The sequence below is a fragment of the Ischnura elegans genome, chromosome 13 (assembly GCF_921293095.1).
Source record: "Ischnura elegans chromosome 13, ioIscEleg1.1, whole genome shotgun sequence".
In the NCBI taxonomy this organism is placed as follows: domain Eukaryota; kingdom Metazoa; phylum Arthropoda; class Insecta; order Odonata; family Coenagrionidae; genus Ischnura; species Ischnura elegans.
Window position 1 is genome coordinate 15,058,583 of NC_060258.1, and position 26,963 is coordinate 15,085,545.

The following is a 26,963-nucleotide window of genomic DNA, read 5'->3' on the forward strand; positions in this document are numbered from 1 at the left end:
GTTGGTGTATATGTACTTTGTCTTATTGCCAGATTCAGAAATGACCAAACTTGACTCGACTCGATACTCGCGAGTAGTTTTCAACTCGATCAAAAAGCACTACTCGCACATCGCTACTCAGTCTTATCTCAGGGTTCCCACTCAACCGTGAAAACCTTGAAACCGTGAATAAGCCGTGAATTTCGTCTGCCGTGAAAAAACCTGGAAATAACCGTGAATAAAACCTTAGAAATCTCTCAAACTTGAATGTAGAACTACGATAGACAGATTAAAAGAAAAATCGATGCTTCGATCGATGTATTCGAAGCGCAATTATTAATTGGTCCGTGTGTGCCTTGACAGCACATTGACCTTAAGTCTGCGATTGGAAGACATTAAGTAACCCTGGCAAAAAATCAGACACTACTTCTTCACTTCCCTGCTCTCTCCATTTTCCCACTCACACCCTTTTATCTGGACATGAATTTTGCTAACAATAGGTGAAGTAATTAAGTATCACTTTCATTGCTGCGTTTGCATTCAAGGCATCTGTTGTTTTTGTTACATTTTTAGTTAATGTGCGGTCTGTGATTGTTTCATGATCAATATTTCTGCCTAAAATGCCTTGCATATAAACCGTGAATTTGGTGAAATTTAGATCGTGAAAACCTGGAAAAAAACCGTGAATTTTATAATATAGTTAGAGTGGAAACCCTGCAAAATCCTTATTTCTCATCGCAGAAACACGGTTCGAAGACGTACTTGATTGCCTGATTGGCAGGAGTGCGATGCAAGCAATCGTTTTTTGATGATCGCATTGATTGATAGATTTTCACAATGCAGCCAGAGCAGTCACGTTTGGGGAGGGAGGCCCCTCGCTCGGAGGGTCGAAGAGAGGGGCCAGTGAGGGTGAGCTCATCGAGGAAAGGGTCCCGGATTAGGGGCCTTTCAAAGTGCTTCAGCGAAAGTGCATGGCAAGGAGGAAGAAAAAGTACGTTCAAAGGGTTTAATCACTACTTGGAAGGATCGCTTCAAGGCCGTTAGACGGTGTGTAAAGAGGTCCATAAATAGTACTTTCTGGATCATTGAAGTGTTAGACTACACTTAAGATGGTGCTTTGAACTTAAAAGGTGTACCTCAGAGGCATACTAATAGTTTGTAATGTTTCTTCACATCTGTTTTTATCAGGCCCAATGCACCTGAACTCAGCAATTCCAATATTACACCTGACGATAGGTTAATAACCATTTTTAAAAGTTAGTTTTGTATTATTGTCCAATATTTCGATCTCAGTTGATGTAGTTACTTTCCAAGTGCTATCCATGAATACGGTTAGAAAGGTAAACAGATGTCATTGATTTTGCTTTAAGTGCCTACGATTACTCGGATTATGTTTAGATAAAGAGGTGAAGAATTGAAAGAAACTTTGCTTTGAGATGTGTTTTTTTTTTCATTTTATGCAATCTACTTAGAGAATGATGGCTTATTTTTTTCAATGACTCAGAACAATTTTGGAAATTTCAACTACTGCAGTGATTGGCAGCAACAATTGAAGCTTTTAAAAAGGGCTTTTCACAGGCTCAAAGCCCTTTCGTTTCCCACGATCCCCCACCACCCAACCCCTTCGGCGACAGGAAGCGCTTGCATGACCACGCAAGGTAAGGCATGCCGTGCTTACAATTGTCTCTCTTCTTCTCAGCTGACTTTTCAATTAAAATTATTTTATTTGCTCTTTCCACACTATATTTATTTACGATTATGGTGCGACTATTTTTTAGTGCTAAAGCTAAGAAAATCTTTTCTCTATGTCAATGATCCTTCACATAACTTTCAATACGGCGGAGATCCTATCTGATCACGAAAGCAGACGACATTAAACAAATTTTTAAAGTAAATTTCAACTGTATAATATAAAATCTTCTTGTAATTACGTCGTAATCTAATAATCTTGCGTGTTATTATTCGATATATCGATCGATATGGCTTTATTCCAGAAGCGAATGTGTACGGCTGTTGCCGTAATTTAAGGTTAATATAATTTTGTCCAATTTTTATGATGTTTAAAAACAACCCGTTGACATACTCAGGGTAGTTGTTATATGCTCCGAGTACGCTCTGACAAAAAAGAAATGACTTGCCTTCACTTGTCCTCTTTCTATAAATACATATAGGATAAATCACGGGAGAAGACGCCGTTTTCATGTAATTGTCTTCGGGAAATCTATGAAACATTGTGATTTTTATTCACATGGTATTGTTTTTCAATGTAGCGCCCATTTTCTTTATTTTATTGGTGAAAAGAGGTCAGGAAGGCGATCCTACAAGAACTACCGATAGTAATTGTATTTATGATGACTTTTCCACAGATTGCAATTACCCCGACTGCTATTTTTTACTTTCCTCGTTAGCACGTTTTCCTGGTTAGTACGTTCATTTTTTGTGGTCCCTTCAGAAACGTACTAAACAAGTTCTACTGTAATATATGGAAGCTATGGCACTCAAGGAAATAAGATTGGCTGCCTCCCAGCCAATCACGTTAGACCTCACAACCAACTGAAGAGTAAACAAGCTGGCAAACTTCATCCACTCGTCTTTAGCCCTGAGGATGGAACCCGACTCGTGTTCCGAAACATCGGCAGAATGGAGGGAGACCACCCGGCTGGAAGCCCGAATGGCCTTTTTTGAATCAATGTGCTAGTTAAAAATTTCAAATTATCAAAAAAATCGAATTAAAGAAGTCCTTAATAAATATGTAGATCCAAACCAATAGCAATCATATTTCCAATCAAAAGTCTGTACATATTAAATTGTCCCTCTTGAATTATAAATACAGTACACTCCCAAATTATCCTAATGGGCTAATGATGTGGAGAGAAGGCACAAATAACCGCCCGCTCCCAGCTGGGCTTCCCCCGCTCTTTTCAATGCAGGTCCACAGAGGGATAGGCGCGTTGCTAATTTTAAAATGCAGACATAAAAAGGCAGGGTCTTATGTACAAATTTAATTGGAATGTTCACGTACAAATTGAGGCCAGAGGACCTCTTTAAACACAACATTGTAAGTAATTACATTATCCTCTGTTAATACTTGTTTAGCGTTTTCCTCAATATTTACAAAAATATTTTGAAAAGATCTTACCCTAGAGAATGCTACATAAAGTTGGCCATGAGAGAATACATGGTCAGGCAGGAATTAAGACAGCTCTTCGCAAAGTCTGACCCTGAGTCTTTTTAATAGTCATCGCATAGGAAACCTTAATGGGAAATTGTCTGTGAGTCAAATTAAAAGGCATGGTGGGATCCGACGGCGTTAACTGTATTCTTGGGATGAGGACAATCTTGCCGGAATCATTATTTTTTTTTTTAATCGATAATTTTTTTTAATTTATTAAAACCAATTTAACACTAGAATGCCGAAGGGTGTCATTTTGACACCCTACGCATACATTTTTTACGGAGCTGGCCCTCAGAGAGTGTTCTAGAAAAAAATCTTTCGTGACTTTTATTCATTTTTAGATCTTAACAAAACGACAGTAAAAGGGATACCCCCACTAATTTTTTTCGTCTCAAAAATTCAAATTTACCTTGAATGCCGGAGGGTGTCATTTTGACACCCAGTATATTATATCATGTCTTCCTTCGGTTTAGGTGTCTCGTGGGATGCGGTTTGATAAATATTTGTCAAATTAGTATAGTGCAGTACATTATTTTCATGTGTAGTACCTTTATGTATAGTATAGCATAGTATAGTATATTTTAGTATACTATATTACCTTCATGATTGTTTGTTTTACATAATTTCAATGAGCATCGGCTGTATACTACTTTTTTCGAAAGTTTAGTAGCTCGTAAGGTAAGTATATTCCGCTTTCTTTTGCGAATGATACGCTCTCTGGCTCTGGCTCGCTTTCGTGTTTGGCCTACTGGGTCGCTTGTGTGTCGCGACCTGCTGCTTGACTTGCTTCGGCAGTTCTGTCTTTACAATGGCACTGCATAGACGTGTTACGACGGAGCAAAGTATTGCAATACTAAATGATATGTCTGGAGACGTGTCGGAGAAAGGGTCTGATGCAGATGTTGAATCGGACAACGATTGGGTTGCACTGGAGGTGCAGTTTAGTTAATCCAAAAGTAATGAAAATAGTGAGCTCGGTCAGTTTCAGTGTTTTGTATATTTCAGTTTAGTAATTTAATCACGAAAGATAAACATATTTACTTTACAATACGCATATACCCATAATTGAATTACTGGATCTGCACTGGTTATCGGACAGAAAAGAAATTGTGCGTGGTCGTGACGTGGTGTGCCGACGAGGAAGGGGCGCTGGGTAGACTTCAAGGCGATGTCAACTCCTTGTTCAAGATCCTGCCACAGAAGGAGATGGCCATGCTGAGGAATCATAGCCTGAGCCTAGCATAACCATTGACGAACAGATGTTTCCAAGCAAAGCTAGATGTCTATTCAAGCAATTCATGGCACCAAAGCCTGATAAGTATGGGAAAAAATTCTGGTTTGCAGTATATAAAGACAATATGTATTTGGTAAACTGATTTTTGGTATACGTCAAGGACGGCTCTCGTCAAGCTGGCGATCGCGTTTCATATCATGTTGTATTGTAACGTATGCAACCCTACATGAGCAAAGGCAGGAATGTAACCACTGGCAATTATTTCACATCACTTTTGCTGGCTCTAATCGAAACAAAAGGGTACATGCCTTTCGGGAACCGTAAATAAGGGAAGAAAGGAAATCCCTGGTGAAATAAAAGCTTCTCGGGAAGAGTTGTAACCAACTAAATTGTACAAAAATGGTGACGTAACACTTACTGTTCATCAGGGCAAACAGAAAAAAGATGAGTTCTTGTTCCATGATCTCTTCGCCATCATATTGATATTGATAACAACTCAAACAAATCGCCCGAAACTGTAAGGTTTTGTAATGAGATAAACTTTGAAGTAGATATTATTGATCATATGGGGCGGAAATATTTGGTCAGAACTAGAACCAGGCGATTGCCTGTTTTTTCTTTCCAGAGTACTTTTGACTTGGTCGCTATAAATGCCTGGATAATATATAAGGAAATAACTTCACAAAAGATGTCCCGAATCATTTTTACAAAATTTATCAGAATAGCTTGCTTTTCCTTACATTGCGTCAACGAATATCTGGCAACCAAATCCAGTACTGACTAGGGATTGTCAAGTATAGATAAAATGCAATAAAAGCAGAACTGTTGCTTATTGTAAGCTTAGTAAAAAGTGAGTAAATCTACGGGCAAAACAGACCAAAAGTGCCAGAAATGTAGAGAATCTACTATTTAGATAAAGCTTTTTGTAAGTCTGTATGAAAAAGCATTCGATTTTTTTTTGGGTTCTTTCGAAGTTTTTGTATTTTATTTTAAAAAATTTCGTAGTTTAGTGGTCGCAATTGTTTTTTTTTTAAGTTTCGTCTTTTGAAGCACACTTCTATATTCTAAGACCTGACTGAAAAAGTTAAAAATAATAATAAAAAGAAAAACAATCCTGTCATGTTCATTTTAATTGTTTAATACGAATAAAATTTAAGGAATTACAGTGAGCTATAAATACTTATAAAAAAGTATTCAATGATTATAGATAGGTATTATTACACTTTCATGCCTACTCCGACGTTTCAGCGCAATCTTATCGATGGATGCCGCATTCCAGGAGAGTATTTTTTGTTTAAAATTTTTTATTTCAATGGTACTCTATTAAAACATTTATTTTTTTAAATATAAGGACACAAAACCAGCATTGAAAAGAAGTTGACACTATCGACTCCGAAATAAAACTAATCTGCAATGTAACATGCATATAAAAACATGGGTGTCAAAATGACATCCTCCCGGCATTCTAGGGTATACAAATTTCCCGGCATTCTATTGTTAAGGAAACAATAGCAATATTTAGGAAGTAAGATATGCCGTCGCATGTTCTCTGATAAATTCTGTGCATTTTGGAACCTCATTTGTAGAGTTTGGTGGCGTATAAGTTGAGAAAAGGTATCTATACAGTAGAAATAACATAGAAGACAAGCGTGATGCGCCCGCTCCCAGCTGGCTTCCCCCGCTGTTTTCAATGCAGGTCCACAGAGGGTTAGGCGCGTTTTTAATTTTAAAATGTACAAATAAAAAGGCAGGGTCTTATGTAAAAATTTAATCGGAATGTTCATGCGCAAATTGAGGTCAGAGGACCTCTTTAAACACAACATTGGAAGTAATTACACTATCCTCTGTTAATACTTGTTTAGCGTTTTCCTCAATATTTACAAAAATATTTTGAAAAGATCTTACCCTAGAGAATGCTACATAAAGTTGGCCATGAGGGAATACATGGTCAGGCAGGAATTAAGCCAGCTCTTCGAAAAGTCCGACTCTGAGTCTTTTTAATAGTCATCGCATAGGAACCTTAATGGGAAATTGTCTGCGAGTCAAATTAAAAGGCATGGTGGGATCCGACGGCGTTAACTGTATTCTTGGGATGAGGACAATCTTGCCGGAATCAATATTTTTTTTTTAATCGATAATTTTTTTAAATTTATTAAAACCAATTTAAGGAAACAATAGCAATATTTAGGAAGTAAGATATGCCGTCGCATGTTCTCTGATAGATTCTGTGCATTTTGGAACCTCATTTGTAGAGTTTGGTGGCGTATAAGTTGAGAAAAGGTATCTATACAGTAGAAATAATATAGAAGACGAGCATGCGCCCACTCCCAGCTGGCTTCCCCCGCTCTTTTCAATGCAGGTCCACAGAGGGATAGGCGCGTTTCTAATTTTAAAATGTAGAAATAAAAAGGCAGGGTCTTATTTACAAATTTAATTGGAATGTTCACGTACAAATTGAGGTCAGAGGACCTCTGTAAACACAACATTGGAAGTAATTACACTATCCTCTGTTAAACGCACATGATTACTCACGCTTACGTATCAACAGGAGACTTGAATGTGGAATCATCCGCATTTTGATAAAAGTTACTTAAAGAATGTGAGATATTGTTGCATATGAACAAATGTATCGGTTTGTGCGCCGTTAACGTCAGGAATATTTACAGGTTTTTGTTTTTTTTTTAATTTCGTTTTTTTTTAATTATTTAAAAACCTCTTTTAGGAAACAATAGCAATATTTAGGAAGTAAGATATGCCGTCGCATGTTCTCTGATAAATTCTGTGCATTTTGATACCTCATTTGTAGAGTTTGGTGGCGTATAAGTTGAGAAAAAGGTATCTATACAGTAGAAATAATATAGAAGACGGTTCAAAATGGTGAGTTTTACGGATTTATGAGGGATATTTTCGAGCTCGAGTGATCGGACCGTATCAGACTCTGATAACCTACAGGATTCCCCCTCAACCGTGAAAACCTTAAAACCATGAATAAGCCGTGAATTTTGTCTACTGTGAAAAAAAACCTGGAAATAGCCGTGAATTTCATCATAAAACCTTAAAAATCTCTCAAACTTATGGAAAAAGAACTACAATTGACAGAGCAAAAGAAAAAAAGATATTTCAGTCATGTTTCAAGGTGGAGCCACATACATACACATTTATCTCCACTCGTATACAGGGATGCCGACTTACAAAAAATGTTGGGGGGGCCCAAACCGGGGATCTTGCCCCGGGAAATTTTCTAAGCAGTTAGTTTTAAGTTTTTTAAGAATTTTAAAAGTCATATGATCAACATTAGAACCCTTATAACTCGAATCTCGATATCTGGACACTCCGGGGAAAATCGACAAGCCTGACACATTTTTTCCTCACACCCATAACGGATTTTTGAGGGGGCTTGGGCACCCTCAAGCCCCATGGAGTCGGCGCCTATGCACGTATATTCCAAGTGAAATTATTGGTGCCTTGTGCCATGACGACACTTTGATCTTGAGCCTGTGATTGGAAGACCGGCAAACAAAGTGTTCATTGAACCTGGCGAAAAATCAGACGCTTCTTTACTTCCCTACCTCACTGCACCCTCCATTCTGCCACTCACTACCTTAAGCTTCGCCTAAATTTCGATATCGACAGGTGAGGTCATGAGAAATAGCACTTTCATTGCTACGTGTGAATTCACGGCACCTGTCGCGGTTGATAAATTTTTACTTAACGTGTGGGCGGTGATTGTTACGTCGTCAATATTTCTGCCTTAAATGTCTTATCAACAGACCGTGAATTTGACGATATTTAGACGGTGAAAACATGGAGAAAACCGTGAATTTTATAATTTTGTTAGTGGGAACCCTGGGGGAGGGACGGCACAAATAATCAGAAAACATGGATAAACCAAAATTTAAATGCCTTGCATTGTTCATAATTTACGTAAAACAAACAATATATTATTATTTATGCAGTTATTCTGTTATTTTAGAGTGCTTCCCGGACTCAATGAGAGCTCTCTTCGCCAGTTCGCGATGTTCTCTACCTTGGCAAACTAGGTGCAGCTGACATTGTTGCAGACGCGGGCAGATTTCGTCCCCATCTATGCGAACAACGGCGGCCACTCTCTGGGCGCGTGGCACTGACAGTGCTCATCCATGTGAAATGGGCCTAAGGCGAAGTGCCTAATGTGTACAACGAAAATCCGCACAAGCATTCCTTTTAAAATAGAAATATCTTCCACTATGATGAGAAACAATAGTAATAATAATATATTTATCGGTACAACGAGATATGTAAAACATATATAGGACCCGTCAAGAATATAAATAAAAGAAGAAAAAATATATACACATTTACAAACACAAGAGATTCACAGTTGGCAAAAAAAAGCACACACAAAAAAATGTTCAGGAATTTAGATATTCATCAACAGAATAGAAAATATTACCTAAAAGGTACTGCTTCAATTTGGTTCTAAACTTGCTTGGTACTTTCTCATCTTTCAGAGCAGTTGGTAGTTTATTGTAAATCCTGCAACTCATAGTGACAGGGCCAGTATTAAATAATATTGAGAGATTGCGATGTATCACCGCAAAATTATCTCGGCTTCTCGTACTGTAGTCATGAATGTCGAGATTTTTAATAAGTGTCAATTTGGATTTGTTATCTCTTATTAACATTACGGCACAAAAGATATATACATAAAGAAGAAGAAGAATTTGAAGTTTTTTAAATAAATGACGACAGCTATCTCTTTTCCTGGCTTTGCAGATAATCCTTACAGCCCATTTTTGTAATTTGAAAACATGGAGGGCTTTAGGCGAGAGACCCCAAGCTAATGGCCCTAATATGTTTAAAAATTTCCATCGATAAAAATCCTATTTTCCACTATTGTCCTTCGCATTGCTGTACCATGATGCCTGCACGTGCGGGCTGACGGAGAAGTTGCTATAAAACCATGTAGCACTCAACATGTTAATTCCGTCCAAATCTCTTGCATTGCAGTGCTTCAGAATACATTCCATGTGAGGTGGAGCTGTTCGGTGGATCGTGGACGTCATGGAGCCGTCGGCTGACCTGCCCACGGTGAAGCCGATGAACGATCAGGGCAGCGCCATGGAGGTGGTTGCCGAGTCGGAGGTAAAACCTGTTGCAATGGACGTGGAGGCCAACCCATCGGCTGACGTCAGTGATGCAGCTCCAGACGCCCACGCTCTTGTGAGTCCTGTAGGAGGAGCAGGGAGGTTGTAAATGCACTGGAAGCACTGTATTTGAGTTTTAGGCGTGGCCAGAATGCCGACATCTTGGTTTGACCATTTTTGGGCTTAGTCTCAAGCAGTGTACGTATATCATAACTTATCCACCACTCCCCTTTGCATCCGAATGAACGGGCATTGCTCTTCATGCAATAGCGTTTCTTCTGTTTCTGCTTCCCTTCCAGTCGCCGTTCATGCTTCCTCCCACAAAGCTCTGTTTGACCATTGCTATAAAGTGGGAATATTGGCCTCCCTCCCCCCGTCTACCACCCCCCTAGAGCTGAAGGACTTGGAACAGGCATGCATATGGGCTTTCCATGCGTTTTCTGGTCCAGGAATCAACCGCGCCCATTAGAAAGAACAACCAATCCCCGTCCACCGTTTTTCCTCCCTCCATCTTTGCCCTCTGCCTTGCACCCTTCCTTATGCCCTTTCTTCACTTTCCCTCCTGTTCTCACTTGAGAAAGATGGGCTGCGTCCCATCGAAAATTTGTAAAAACAACCTTTCCCCGTAAGTTCCTCACTTTTATTTTATTTTTCATTTTTCTGTCAATTTCTAAATTTTTTGTGTGCCCACCCCAGGGCAAGAAGAAGTTCTTTTACATTATTTATGATGCTCGTGTGACTTTATTTCAAACGTGTGCATAATAATAATAATTTTGATAAAATCTCATCAAAAAAATGGTTGTCATTGGGTGAACTTTATGGAGAAACCGAAGGGTTCATGCTTGCAATACAAGACCAGCTTTGAACGTAGGTTTTCGCAGCAAGAGGCATCGTTGCCAACGGCTTCCGGGTGCAGCTGCGTGTTGCGCTTTGTCGTGCAAGCTTTCGCGACCGTTGCAGGACGCATCATCAGGCGATGAATGAAATTACGGAAATTGGTGGTCAATTAATATACTCGTCCAACCTCCTCCATCCACCGGAGTAGTGGGGGAGGAGGGCGGAGTTGACGTCAGCAGAACTCTCACCCCTGTCCTTGAGCGGCGAGCGGACTCTTCTTATCTAGCGCATAACCTTGTTGGTAACATATTCGCCATCTTCTCTTTCAGAAAATCGTTTTCCACGTCTGACTGAGTTTAACGCCGTCCACTCTGTTGAAATTTTGGGGGCATTTTTCAATTTCAATAGCCTCCTGAATTATTTTCCTAGTATATTAATTGACCACCAATTCCGTAATTTCATTCATCGCCTGATGATGCGTCCTGCAACGGTCGCGAAAGCTTGCACGACAAAGCGCAACACGCAGCTGCACCCGGAAGCCGTTAGCAACAATACAAGACCAGGTTATCCGCACTAAAAATTATGCAAAGTACATCCTTGGTGATAAAAGCATAACAGATGACAAATGTAGAAGGTGTTTTCAAGAACCTGAAACAATCCAGCACATTATATCTGGCTGTAAGATGCTAGCTAATACAGAATATTTAAGTAGACATAATCAAGTTGCAAAAATTATCCACCAAAAACTGGCCTACCAACACAAGTTAATAGATACAGCAGAATCCTGATTTAAGGTTTTTCAGGGGGGACAAAATTTAAAACACTAAATGAGGACCTGCCATTTTTTTCAGGTTTTTGGGTCTGTAATGATTGGAATGGCTTTTTATGAATAAAAAATATTTTTTTAAGTAACTAAAAGGTGCTGAATGCAGCAAAAAAAATTCTTTAATGAAATGTTCTCTGCCTTATGAAGGTTGGATAATACTTTTCAGGAATCAGCTAAAAAAATGGGTAGTAAAAATAAGTAATGAGTGGATGACAATTGTTTTAATGAAATATTTTAAGAAAATTCTTATAAACATCAACTTAAAAGCATTCCCACACAGATTATTATTATGGACATTGGTGATTCCATTTTTATGCATATTTCAGTGGTCTCGGTGAAATTTAGAATTTTTTCTGTAAAAGTGACATGTAGGTGACTATAGCATTTTTAATATAATAAGAAAAGGTGTACGTAGTTACTCGAAAAATCATGAGGAATGAGTGAAATAAAGGGACAGCAGAAGATCGCTAATCCTGAATTCTCAACTACCGAATATCTAGTAAAAGGGAGGTTTTCTGGAATTTTGCCAAGTTAACGTTTTCTGTTGCCTCGGCGAAACAAGGGATTTATGAGCCTTTAAAAAGCCTCCTATGCACACATTTTGGATTTCGAGGTCATCCATAAAAGTAGAATCTTATTTTAGTATATTTACAAATCGATGGTGATTCAACTCGATGATAACACCAGATTCGTTGTCATATATCCGCGGCCTTATGCAGGTCAAATGGAGCAGGGAGAAGTTGCTTACGCATTCTCACCTTGACTCCGACTTGCCTTGTTTCTTGGCAGCTTTTAATAAAATTTGGTTGGACCTTGAATAACGATTAGCTAAACTTTAAGTTAAGTGAAAAGGTTTAATCTTCAACAGAACTGGATTTTATCCGAAAAATTGTCAGTGCCTCTGGAGTTTGGCAATTTCGTCCAAGTTATGATGTCGAAGTCAACCACCTAGGGATATCTGCCGGATTTTCGTATTTTTCCGCGCTCATCTATTCTACCGTGAGTATGCGGTGATTTTTCTTCCAGCATGAGCGATTTATTTAGTCATGGACCGTGATAGTTCATCAAAACTCCTATTGTCATTCTCTTTTGACATAAATTACCACCAGATATATATCTTTGAATCGACAGCGATATCAACCAGCCGCATGTCGATAAATTGCCTCCGGGATATCTAAATTTCGATGTAAAATAATGTTGTTCCGTAGGGAAAGAATGCTCTCACTCACGGTCATGACAGGGGAAACACTTCCTCTGTTCTTTCGCTGTTCCTCCGTGGAAACTGACCTTGGAATGGATTATAGAAAGAATCTTCTAGTGAACTGCGCAATTGATATTGGGCCTCCTCTTTCGAACAGATAAAGTACCCCACTGAAAAAATATTGGGCTAATAATCGACTGCCCGTAGGGAGTAGAGTTAAGCCATCAATGGAAAACATAACGAGAAAACCATTATTGTAGCGGCCCTCGGAGGATAACTCGTGTCATCAGTCGTCACGTATCATCGAAGTCAAGTTCAAGAAGTGAAGGATAAGGTAGTTCGAGGTTATTAAGGGATGACTTTGCTCCATTAGATCTGATCTGATACAAAAAGTGCCTGGTGTTTGGATCAGAAGGGGAGCGAAACGTTACGAGAAGACAAATCACCCAACTTGCGAGTTGAAGGTCGCAGCGCTGCGCTCGCTGAAGAAAGCAGTTGAAGAAGCGTTCCCCGGTAGATTCTATCGACTCTTGGTAAACTTTCATGAGACTGTTCTTGTTGATGAGCATAAATTCGAAGATTTGGACGAACCGTTATGAAAAAACGTTAAATCGGGCAAAAAAATCTTGAGCGGGACAAATTTTTACAACCATAAATGCGGAAAAACGCAAAATGCGGAAACACTAAATACGGATAATTTTTACATTGGCCCAATGGGGAATGAATCGGGACCCAAAAAAATAAACGCTAAATGCGGAAAAACGTTAAATGCGAAGACGTTAAATCCGGATCCGACTGTACTAAGACCCCATATTATGTATACCACCCTGAAACAGTGCTTGAAAACGGCGCATTTAAAATCTATTACGATCTGCCTATTATTAACATTATATTAACAAAGTGTATATATTAATCTCTATTAACAGTCTACAAAATAATACGCACTGTGTAGAAAAAGTACACATGTACAGTATAGAACTAGAAGCAGACAGATGCCAGTATTCAGTATGTAAAAGTATAGCGGTGACGCAACCTATACCATTGTATACACTATACACACTATACATACAATGTATATCTCGCTGTAGCGATTGCAGTGTGGGGTCGGTGACGCTCACGTGAATTCCATGCTTTTTCCCCATCCCGCAAAAGTGCTTAGTGCCGCTAAAGAAGTTTTCACTTCAAAAATTCATAAAATGCCGCAACGCCATTTTTATACTTCTGTTCAATTTATCTTTAAATGCTTAACTATTCTAACACTTATATTATAAGTTTTACATTCCCAATACGAACCAATTTGTCAGTAAAAATTGTTTTTTGATGTGGGGTAAAAAAAACTGATGCCAAAAACACTTAAGTTATAATTATAATATTTATCATATTATAAGTAATAATTATAATGTATCAATATTTTGCCAGATTTAAAAATAAGGCCTTAAATGTTAAAGTTGGGAGACTTAAGTAGTAAATAGACATGACATTTGTCACGCTTATTCCTTTTCTTGATGCATTCTGCAGGCGATCAAAATTAAAATTTTTCACAAAAGCACGCACAGGCTTTTTGCATTGGAAAAGTAAGAAAGAGGTTTTCCGTGTTTTTGTTCTGTGGGAAAAGTCTACCTACTGTCCACATTTCAAACATTTCAACTTCTTCAACCTCTTCCTACGATGCAGGGAGAATTTGCGCATAAATTTATCCCACCTGTCTAGGGAGAGTTACATTTGACATTCTCCTTCCCATATGGAGTCTAACGAGAAATATGACATGATTTAATGCAATAAAATCTTGTCATATCTCTCTTTTATCTTTCTCAGACTGCTGAAGCATAAAAGAGTTGACAAAGGAAATATTTGATATTCTGAAAAATACTGTAATTGGCAACCCACCGGATGTGTATACACAGTAGAAATTGTCTTAAGTATCTGCACCACCTTTAGTTGCGTTGTAAAATGCAATTACCTCTGGTTTCCCTGACTCTATATCATCACCTACCCTGTAGTGCACAATAGGGTAGTTTCTTTCATCAAAGAAAACGAAAGGCATTGATTGCGATTCGTTACCCACCATTAGTGTATTCATAATACACAAATTATTTGGTTTTTGACATACCGGTTTAGACGAATGGCAAGGGTCAAATTTTATCCTCGTTTGAAAAAGGCCAGATTGGCGCCCATGCGATTCCACTCCACGTGATGTCACAGGGACCTAGTTTCTACACGAGAGGATAGGAGTTTTACATCGCCTGAGATTACCAATGCATGCATGAGGCACAGAGCTCAGGGAAACATGTCTTAATAATCACCTATTAAAATTGGCTAAGGTCCGAAAGTTTTCTTCGTTTGATAAGGTATTAATCAACCTTTCTTAAGCCAAGCGCTACCAGCCAGCAAGGTATTCAGCTACCCGCTAGCATCCTGCGTCCTATCAGCGCTCAGAGCCTCGATCAAGGTCACCTCACAAGGCGGGGAGGGGGAACCAGAAATGCGTCGCACGGACTTTTTCCCATCATTCCTACTTATGCGTCACGTTTTTGCGCGCTTGAAAGTTTTCACTTTTCATTTAATCGCGAAAAATAGGTGTCGTCATATAAAAATCTAAAAGCGTGAACTACGTACTCCAGGAGTAATAATCTTTCGATTTAGGCAATAAAAAAATAATAGGAAACCACCCTATTGAAATTAAACAAACAGCCTTGTATATTTTGGAGACATTGGATATTACAGTCTTGTTCTCCAAGAATCCGTAAAATGAAGAGCCCATTACGCGTCCTTTTGATGACGCAAAATCATTCTAGGCCCTTTTATTTCTTTGATCATACCAACGTATTCAATTGTAAAATTCGCTCATCAAAAATCTGTCAATAATAATCGAGAGGCTCAATATCCCTACCCAGTGATGTAATACAGTAAAACCTCTTTACGTCGTAATGGAGGGGACCAAAATTTGGGCAATTTGATGTATGGAGGTTCACTATAAAGAGGTTTTAGTGATAGGCACCATTTTTTCATATCCTTTGGAAATGAAAGGCATTACTGTCTTTTAAACCATTACATTTATGTGTTTAAACACATATGCATGCATCAATGAACATATACATATTTATTATTGAATAATTACAGAAAGCGAACGCTATCGCATGATTTTTACCTTGATTCGAGAGAACATGATGTGATGTCTCTTAATTCAACCGTAACTTAAAATGATTAGGACAGTTGGATACGTTTTTTCTTATTTACTGTTATGCATGCTCTCATATTGAACACAATGGCCACAACTAATGATTAACGTGAAAATTACAGCATATTAAAGGTGTATAAGAAAATAAGACTGAAACATTTATTGCTGAAAATATCATTCGAGAGGGGTTTGGTGGAAGAGGGGACTTTTTAGTCTTAACCTCGCACAAATAAAGGCATTTTATTATTATTATTCCATGTACGTAATCACGGAGCGCTGCATTAATGGTCTCTAGTCGTCTCGGTACAATTTGCGGAGGTAGTTCAGCCATCTCAGGGGTGTCTCCTTGGTATGATAAGTGGAGGTTTTACGATATAAAGAGGTTCACAACAAAGAGGTTTGCCTATAAATTTACATGTAAATCTGACGGGACCGTAGGGGTGGTATGAAGCATGGAGGTTTATGATGTAGAGAGGTTCACTACATAGAGGTTTTACTGTATTATTATTATTATTAGGGATGTGCACGTACATAGTACATTTTGATATCGAGTCGAGTTTAAAACTACTCATGAATACTGAGTCAAATCTAGTACGGCTCATGCGATGCCACACCACGTTACGTCACAGGGACCTAGTTTCTATACAAGTAGATAGGAGTTTTACATCGTCTGAGATTACCAATGCATGCATGAGGCACAGAGCTCAGGGAAACATCTCTTAATAATCACACATTAAAACTACCTAAGGTCGGAAAGTTTCCTTCGTTTGATAGGGGAATAATAATCCTCATTTAAGCCAAGCACTACCAGCTAGCAGGGTACTCTGCTACCTGCTAGCATCCTGCGTCGTATCAGCGCTCATAGCCTCGCCTCAAGGTCACCTCACAGGGCGGCAGAATGACGTCACGTGGCGTTTTCCCAGCATTCATACTTAGCCGTCGTGTTTTCGAAAATGAAAATTTTCACTTTTCATTTAATCATGAAAAATAGATATCATCATTTAAATATCTAAAAGTGAGAAATTCGTACTTCGGAATAATAATTTTTCGATTTAGGCAATAAAAAGAGAATAGGAAACCACCCTATTTGCGGAGGCAGTTTGGCTATCTAGGGGGTGTCTCCTTGGTATGATAAGTGGAGGTTTTACGATATAAAGAGGTTTGCTTATAAATTTACATGTAAATCCAACGGGACCGTAGGGGTGGTATGATGTATGGATGTTTATGATATAAAGAGGTTCACTACATAGAGGTTTTACTGTATAATCCTTCAAACCAGGTTTCTGAATACCGATGTATTGGAAGGGTATACGAATATTCCTCTTTCACTCATTTGATTACCACTTAAAACGATTTCTCCTGTAATAAAATTGTTCTTGCCTGGAGAGGTCTTTTACTACATCACTTCCGTCATCATCTGTGCTCCCTCCTTCACTGTAAGTTTTATTTGTCGGCATTTGTCGATAGATTTTCGCACTACTTCAGAAACCACGCACTCGAGGGTTTTCTGGTTACTTGAAAAAAATGGGGCCAAAAAAACGCTTCGGACAAATGTAGATGCAACGTCACTTTCATTTTGACGCTTTACTCTCGGTGTTTCCTGGGATTTTTTATTTCTCCTTACGGTTAAGCTCAATTCTAAGTTGTTCAGTCCCCAAATAGTTTGGAGGAGACCGACTGCTCGTAAAGATACTCGTAAATAAATGTTTCGCTTCAGCCGTGGGCTCACGAAATTTCGGTGTTCAATTGTTCCAATTTACAAATTACATCATATGTGTACTGCCTGCTAGGGTAACGAAAAATTCACCACTTATTTATTCTAATTGTTGATAACATCTATAAAAAATGTTAACATTTAATGAACAAAATGAGTAACATTTCAAATAAAAACTGGATTTCATTTTTTTTGCTTTCGCATTCAGAAACTACTTGAATGGTCATTTTTTTTCTAACGCAGTGAATTTTAGAAAAATGGAGTGCTTAAATATCCACTTCATACAACTGAAGATGCTTCCTAACAAAATATAAGCTATTCTTGTGATTAATAAATGACCAAGAATTGTTTTTATAAACTTTTTGAATCATGACCACCAACATTACTTTTATTGATTTTTCTAATTTTGTGACGTACAGTGAAACCTCGATATAACGACACCCCACGGTGCACTAATAAACACTCGCTATAGCGAATTGTCGCTATACCGTAGGTGGAGCAAATAATAGCCAATATACCTGTTGCGAACAGATATACAGGAACAGGAGTGGTGCAGAGCAGGAGTGGCGACAGATAAACATCTATCCGATAAACGTAAGCATAAATCCAGACGAAAGGCGATGTTTTTTTGCATCACTAAATTTCCTTACTCAAATAACGACTAACTATTCAAACAATTTATAAGCGCCGCACTGAATAAAAATCATGCAAAGCATTGTTTCGTCATCATTATATTTATCGAACGACAGTTTACCACATAAATTTGAGACTGAGCACTCCATTAACTTCATTTCCAACAGATCGCTAGCAATTACAGAGGTTAAGGAGTCTTCATGAAAGTCTTCCGGCGGTGAAACCCTCGCTATGGCGAGAGCCAACACCGAAAGGGTCTCGTAAAAACACGCTTTTTATAAAAAATTTTTTAACACGCTTATTATAGGGTCAATTGACGGTGCATCGGCTATCTCTCGTAATAGCGGGGGTGTCGCTATAGCCCGTACTCGCTTTAACGAGGTTCCACTGTACCTTCTCACTGACCGTTATTCGAATTCAATTGAAATTTTACAGAAAATAATAAAAGATACGTTAAATTTTAAGAGTGGAATGTCCTTTTTATGCAAAAATATGAAGCTAACGAGAGTTAATGAGCAAATCTAGAAGTAATGTCACTTGCATTTCGACGTTTCACTCTCGGTGTTTCCTAGGCTTTTGTTATTTCTCCTTGCGGTAAAACTCGACGCTAAGACGTTCTGTCCCCAAATAGTTAGGAGGAGACCGGCTGCTGAAAGATGCCCGTAAATAAATATTGCGCTCCAGCCGAGAGAGCGTGAAATTTCGGGGTTCAATTGGTTCCAATTTTCAAAGCACATTATACGTGTACCACCTGCTAAGGGTACTAGAAATTTACCACTATTTTATTCTAATTATTGCTAACATTTATAAAATATTTTAGCATTATGCTACAAAATGAGTGACATTTCCAATAAAAACTCTCTTTCATTTAACGTTCGCCTTCAGAAACTTCTTGATTGGTCATTTACTCTGCAATGCAATGACTTTTAGAAAAATCTAGTGCTTAAATATCCACTTTGTGCATCTAAAGGTGCTTCCTAGCAAAATATAAATAATTATATTGCTTAATAAATCACTACGAATTGTTTTTAACAACTTTTTTAATCATTTCCACCAGCATTGCCTTCATTGATTTTTCTAATTTAGTGACGTGTGGTCTCACCTACCGCTAATCGATTTCAATTGCAAATTTACAGAAATTAATAAAAGGAACGTTACATTTCAAGAGTGAAGTAACCTTTTTATGCAAAAATATGAAGTTAACGAGAGTTATAGATATTTTGAAGTATTAATTTTGAAAATATTCATATTTTTAGAAACGCAGCAGTCTTTTAGACCGCACGTCACCGATTGAGGGTTAAAAACTAGTGTTTGATCACCGCATGAAATTCAATTTACACTTTTTTTTACAATAGGGTGGTTTCCTATTATTTTTTTATTGCCTAAATCGAAAGATTATTACTCCTGGAGTACGTATTTCACGCTTTTAGATTTTTAAATGATGATATCAATTTTTCGCAATTAAATGAAAAGTGAAAATTTTCTAGCGCGCAAAAACACGACGGGTAAGTATAAATGTCGGGAAATCTCTCCGTGTGACATATTTCTGGTTCCCGCCGCCGCCTTGTGAGGTGATATTGAGGCGAGGCTTAGCGCTGATACGACGCAGGCTTCTAGCGGGTAGCCTAGCACCCCGCTGGCTGGAAGCGCTTGGCTTAAATAAGGATTATTAATACCTTATCAAACGAAGAAAACTTTCCGACCTTAGCCAGTTTTATTAAGTGATTATTAAGACATGTTTCCCTGAAGTCTGTGCCTCATGCATGCATTGCTAATCTCAGACGATGTAAAACTCCTATCCTCTCGTGTAGAAACTAGGTCCCTGTGACGTCACGTGGAGTGGTATCGCATGGGCGCCAATCTGGCCCTTTTCAAATGAGGATAAAAATGGACCATTGCCATTCGTCTAAACCGGTATTTCTAAAACGAAATAATTTGTATATTATGAATGCAGTAATGGTGGGTAATGAATCGCAATCAATGACTTTCGTTTCTTTGATGAAGGAAACTACCCTATTCACTACAATCAGTAACAACTATGAAACTATGGGATAGATATAGCTGAAACTTTAACAGCTGACTAATCACGAGTGTTACTTTCTAGTCATCATTAATGTTTGATACTTAGAGAGCAATTTCTTAGAGATTCTAAGGACTTATTGAGCGACCCTTGTATAGTAATCTACTTTAATAGGATTTCTTAAGATTATCTTTGTTTCAGCTTACTCCTAGATACAGTCGGATCCGGATTTAACGTCTTCGCATTTAACGTTTTTCCGCATTTAGCGTTTATTTTTTGCGGTCCCAATTCATTCCCTATTAGGACAATATAAAAATTATCCGTATTTAGAGTTTCCGCATTTTGCGTTTTTCCACATTTATGGTCGTAAAAATTTTTCCCGCACAAGATTTCTTTGCCCGATTTAACGTTTTTTCATAACGGCTCATGCAAATTTTTATCAAAATCTTCAAATTTCTGCTCATCAACAAGAAGTCTCTCATGAAAGTTTACCAAGAGTCATTAGAATCTACCGGGGAACGCTTCTTCAACTGCTTTCTTCCGCAAATGCAGCGCTGGGACTTTCAACTCGCAAGCTGGGTGATTTGTCCTCTCGTAATGCTTCGCTCCCCTACTGATCCAAACTATGTATCAGATCCGATCTAATGGAGCTAAGGTATCCCTTGATAACCTGTAACTACCTTATCCTTCACTTCGTGAACTTCAATGATACGTGACGACTGATGACGCGAGTTATCCTCCGAGGGCCGCTACAATGATGGTTTCCTCGTAATGTTTTCATTTGACGGCTTATGCCCCTTTCAACTCTACTCTCTACGGGTAGTCCATTGTTGGCCCAATATTTTTCCAGTCTGCTACTTTTTCTTTTCAAAAGAGACCCAATATCATTTGTGCAGTTCACTAGAAGATTCTTTTTATAATCCATTCCAAGGTCAGTTTCCACGGAGGAACAGCGAAAGAACCGAGGAAGTGTTTCCCCTGTCATGATCGTGAATGAAAGCATTCTTTCCTAACGGAACAACATTATTTTACATTGTAATTTTGATATCTTGGAGCCCAGATACCGACATGCGGCTGGTTGATATCGCTGTCAATTCAAAGATATTTATCTGGTGCTATTGTATGTCTAAAGAGAATGGCAATCGGAGTTTTGACAATGAGCCTCCTGTGGGCACATTTTGGATTTTGAGGTCATCCAAAAAAGGAGAATCTTTTTTCTAGTATGCGTATAAGTCGATGGTGATTCAACTCGATGATAACACCAGATTCGTTGTCATATATCTGCGGCCTCATGCAGGTCAAATGGAGCCGGGAGAAGTTGCTTACGCGGCACGTGATCACCTTGACTCCGACTCACCATACTTGTACTTGAGGGTTGTACTCTTGGTACAACCCTCGTTTAATGGTTTAAAGGACAGTAGTGCCTTTCATTTCTGAAGGATATGAAAAAATGGTGCCCACCACTAAAACCTCTCTATAGTGAACCTCCGTACATAAAATTGCCCAAATTTTGGTCCCCTCCATTACGATGTAAAGAGGTTTTGCTGTACCATGTATTCGAAACCGGTCGCAGTATTTATTAAATTGTGGAACCTGCCATTGTCTATTCTTTTTTGATCCGTCTTGAAGGAGTTCCATCATGTTTCGCGTGACACGATTGAATTTGATTAAAGTTGAAGTTAAAAATGAAACATCTCTTTCCGTTCAGCCTCCAGCGGTGAAGGTTGAGAATGGCGGCCAGTCTCAGTTCCCATCGGAGCTCTGTGCGGAGGAGGGGCTGGCCGGCAGGATTGGATTGGTGGAGCTGAGCAAAGGGTCGTCTGACTCGGAGAACGGCAAGGGGGGGACCCTCACCAAACCATCGGCAGCACCTTCCTCTGCCCCTCAGCCGTCTAGCAGCTGCATGGGGACAGACGGCTGCATTATTCCAGCTCCCACTCCTCATGGTAAACATCTAATAATGATATTGTTGGTTTCCCCAGCAAACCAATTTATATATTTATTCTATTTATTTATTATAACTATTTATTCAATATATTTATTTATTTTTTAAAATACAGTGTCGCTGTGGTTCTAATGTCATCAAAGGGACCTGAAGATTTTTAACGTTATATCCGAGTGACATTATAAAAAAAGCAGCCTTAAATCTGTGTGACACCAAAACTTGACATTGCACAAACAAAACACAACTAACGATGTATAAAACAACTGTCAACATACGCGATGCTCACATGGAGGTAGGTAGTGATGTGACTGATGATCTAACGTAACTAACGAAACAAACAATACAATGCAGTGTGCCTGTGTCAGTGACCTTGTAGAATGTAGGGGTGGAAAGGGATAAGACCCAAGTATGCGGGACAGCCCCCGCTCCCTCCAGACACCAATTAAACAAAAGTGTTGCATCTCGTCACCTGCTCAACGTCCAGCTTGTGTCTTGTTTCTGCTTTTGATGTTTCCACACATGGTTTCCATGAACTTTGGGACATAATACAATCACACTGCCACTTTTTCAACCTAAGAACAGCAAAATTTTTGACGCTATACCCGAGCGTCGCAATATTTGTTGACGATATAAACGGGTTTTCGTACAACATACAAAATGTTCAATTTTGTCTGGTCTGTATAAAATGAGACGTTAAACCCGAGTTGACGTTACAGCCGATGCCGTTATAACCAAGTTCCACTGTATATATATATATTTTTATTTATTGTATTGTCTTTGTGTGTCCCATTCCCATTTATCTTGACCACCCGAAATAACTTTTTGTCCAGATGTAAATTCAAAAATGTGTGTCAAGCAAATCTTCATTATCCGTCAGGGGGACATTGATCAGCATGATTGCCTCCCTTGTAGCCTCGTTATTTACAAAGATATGAACAGCGGTATGTCTTTTTTAAATAGCACCCTATACTTTTAATCGGCAATTCATTTCCTCTCCTAAAGACTTATTCAACAATGTAACACATACGACAACAACCAAGTACGATACGTACCTGAATATCCTCTTTAACGTTGTGTTAATGTTAATGGTCCACTAAGCTACGTTTTTGAATAAGTCTTTAGGAGAGGAAATGAATTGCCGAATAAAAAATATAGGGTGCCATTTAAAGAAGACATACCGCTGTTCATATCTTTGTAAATAACAAAGCTGCAAGGAAGGCAGTCATGCTGATTAATGTCCCCCTGGTGGCTAAAGAACATTTGCATGACACATTTTTCAATTTCCATCTTGACTAAAAGTTATTTCGGGTGGTCAAGATAAATGGGACACCCTGTATATATTTATTTATTGCATCAATGAATACCATCATCTACAATTTAGAAAATATTGCGGATTTTCACGGTTGAATTGTTTGCCCTTGCGTAAATTCTTGTCCCAGCTCTTGACCCTTGGGAAACTCATCACGCAACTTGATCACGCAACTACAAAGTTACCTCTCTGAGTTCTTGTTTGCACTCTCTCTCTCTCTCTCTTTCTCTCTCTAGTGCGGCCCTCTTCTGACTAACACACTTCTCTCATGCAGTTGTACTCCGCGACATTCTCGTCCACTTTGCTTATTTGCCACAGCGGATTAAACTTACTCTCAAAGGTGCTAACGTGCCTTTATCCCTACATCATCCGAAACAAAAATAAGCAGGGCAGGATTGGCCAAGATGGCATAACTGACAGTACAATAACACAATAGAAATAGGTATTATGAAAGATAAACTATGAGACAGTAATCCAGGCTTAAATGAGTAAAAAAGATGATAGCAGATGACAACACAATCCGTAATAGCTAAACAAGCCGACAACAGTAATACAGAAGTTAACAGCAAAGAATCGGAGAGCAAGAAATTCTAATGATATATGATTTAACGCAAGGGTCTTCAGCCTGAGGCCCACAGGCTAATTTCTTGCCGCAGCCGCTAGAGGCTAAAGAAAACATTTTATTGTGCCCCACTCTGTAAAATATGTATTGACACACTCGTCAAAAGGAAACAATATCAGAAATTGCATTGATTGATTGAAATTTTAAAGCAATGAAGATCATTGCACTTTGAAAATATGTTTTTTTTTGTGTTGGTAAAGTGACGTGGAGCATAGTGGTCCTCTGGATGATGTGAAATCGATTTTTGGCCCTTGCATTGAAAATGGTTGAAACCCCTGATTTAACGGGCAATAAACTATGAATACATTATCAGGAAATAAACATATTTAATTAAATTAGCAATTAATAACTGCGATTATAATTTCAGTGAAGAGTTCAAATAAAAAGTGGAAGAGCATTAAATTAAATGCATACAAAAAAGTGAAGATACACTAAAACCTCTATGTAGTGAACCTCTTTACATTATAAAACCTCAACTTATCATACCGAGAAGACACCCCCGAGATGGCCAAACTACCTCCGCGAATCGTACCGAGACAACTAGGGACCATTAATGCAGCTGCGATTACGTACGTGGAATGACATTTTCAGCAATAAATGTTTCACCCTTATTATTTTTTTCTTATATACCTTTAATATGCTGTAATTTTCACGTTAATCATTAGTCGTGGCCATTTTGTTCCATATGAGAGCATACCTATCAGTAAATGAGAAAAAAGGTATCCAACTATACCAATGATTTTAAGTGACTGTGAATTAAGAAAGATCACATAATTTTCTCCCGAATCTTAGTAAAAATCATGCGATAGCACTCGCTTTCTGTAATTATTAAATAGTAAATATATGTTCACTGATGTATGCATGTTTGTTTAAACACATAAATGTAATGGTTTAAAAGACAGTAATGCCTTTCATTTCCAAAGGATATGAAAAAACGGTGCCTATCACTGAAACCTCTCTATAGTGAACCTCAGTACATAAAATTGCCCAAATTTTGGTCCCCTCCATTACGATGTAAAGAGGTTTTACTGTACATTTCATTTAACCAATTCAACAATTAATTATTTTAAGAAAGTAACACTTTCACCGAAGTGGTCATTAGGGGCTGCTGTTTCACGCTCCGAGTCTTTAAGGATCTAAAAAAGCCATTTTGTTAGGAGTACAGGCGGTCCTCGACTTTCGTACACTCGACTTTCGTACAATTCGCACTTTCGTACGTTCAAAATTGACACATTTTACTTGACTTTCGTACGCTAAATTCGGACGTTGGTCTGTAATTATTTTTTAAATTCCCGCGATGTTTATTGCGCATCCTAATATTCAATTGTTTTAAATGGCAGTATATGCGAACAATACGAAATACGAACGTATATAATGAAGGGAATTGTTGGTAGTTGACTCTAATCTTGGTGATTTATTTGGGAGAGAGACTGCCTGCTATAGGCTCCTTTATCAAAAGAAGAAGAAAGCCTTCATTGAAGATATTTTTCAAAAGAAGTTGACTAGACATCTTCAAATAGCTTTCAATAAAACTAGTAAGATCTTCTTTCTAATTGTGGTTTTTCCTTTGAATGCTGTTTAATTCATGTGAACACCTTCAGCAACGATATTGCACGAAATATCACACGAATTCGTTTGTCTTTTGTCTTTTTTTAAAAAAAAAAGTCCGAAATATATGCGATCACGAATGTCACCTGCCAAATGTCGAATTTTGGTGTAAAAATTAAAAGGTATCCAGAGTGCGGGTTCAACAACTACATTTTGTTATGCTTCTTGATATGTCCTTTTATTTATAGTGGACATAATAAGTGGAATGTCAACTTAAACGCCAAGAGGAAGTTTCACTCGATAGCCAACAGAGTTCTTGTTTTTTAAGCTTTTATTTGCATTTTCTGCGTATTTATGAAAGAAATTAGATGATTTGAGGAGTTTTATTAACATATTATTAAAATTAAGTCAAATGAAATGAATTCCGTGAAAAAAAAGGTTTTAGTACGTATATTCCGCTCTTTTGGAATGTAACCCCTAATTAGTATGGAAGTCAATAGTTCGACTTTCGTACATTCGACTTTCGTACATTCGACTTTCGTACAAGTTTTCGGGAACGCGTTGTGTACGAAAGTCGGGGACCGCCTGTATTTTGAAGTGCAGTTACAACCCGATTGTTTCTGGCTTTACTTTGTGAAAATCTATTGTAAACAATAAATAGTTATGGTACTTTTCCACACGTTTTATTTAAGACGACCGGTTTCGTCGCAGAGGCGACATCATCAGGTACAGAAATCGTTATTTTTACAGTTATTTTGTTGTTGTTAATCCGGCACCATTCCTATCTATTGCAGTAATCACTTAAGATTATAACTAATAACTTCAGGCTTTACTTTGTGAAAGATTAACCTGTAATTTTGTAAAATTTCCCTGGAAAACCAAGAATTATACGTATGAATTAATCTGCTTTGATTGGCTTCTGCACACCCTGTATATTTGAGCTTCATTCATGTTTGTTTCTTTTTTAAATTGAAATATTCACTTTTCAGGCCACAAAGATGATTCTAACGTGGAAGGCGCATCGAAGGAAGAGTCAGTCGTAGGGAATTGTGGTGGCGGTGAGGCGGGTGCAATCCAGAATGGTGCTTGCGCTAATGATACGGTCGATGAAGCTCCCGAAGACAACTCTAAACCTCGCAGAGTGAATGTCGTCATTAGTCCATCCTGCCATTCTGGTAAGTAGATTGATGGGTGTAAACACATGTTCACTCATGCATGCATGTTTGTTTAAATATAATGGTTTAAAAGACAGTAGTACCTTTCATTTCCAAAGGATATGAAAAAATGGTGCCTATTACTGAAACCTCTCTATAGTGAATAATAATAATAATAATAATAATATTTATTTGCCTGGAGATCATTGGTACATAAATGTTCCATGATATATGGCACGTCAATGTTTAATTACAAAAAAAAACATTTAAGGAAATAATTATAAACATTACCCATAAAGAACATATTTACATAGTTAAATATTCGTCAATAGAATAAAATAAATGTGTCAAAAAGAGCTCCTTCACCTTGAATTTAAAACTAGACATTTTTTCCATGCTATAAATGTTTCTAGGAAGCTTGTTGTATAGTAGTAGGCCCATGTTAAGGGGGGAAAGGCTGGT

General features: G+C 38.2%; 1 protein-coding gene across 2 annotated transcripts in view; it reads left to right on the plus strand.

Annotated features, from left to right (window-relative positions):
* LOC124170271 overlaps positions 1-26,963 on the plus strand; it is a 91,808-nt gene that overhangs the window by 13,363 nt on the left and 51,482 nt on the right. For both annotated transcript variants that reach the window (XM_046548977.1, XM_046548978.1), the window contains exons 2-4: positions 9,378-9,590; positions 21,632-21,869; positions 26,337-26,522. In XM_046548977.1, the coding sequence (XP_046404933.1) occupies positions 9,432-9,590; positions 21,632-21,869; positions 26,337-26,522 (583 nt within the window). In that variant the 5' untranslated portion in view covers positions 9,378-9,431. The remainder of the gene's footprint in view (positions 1-9,377; positions 9,591-21,631; positions 21,870-26,336; positions 26,523-26,963) is intronic.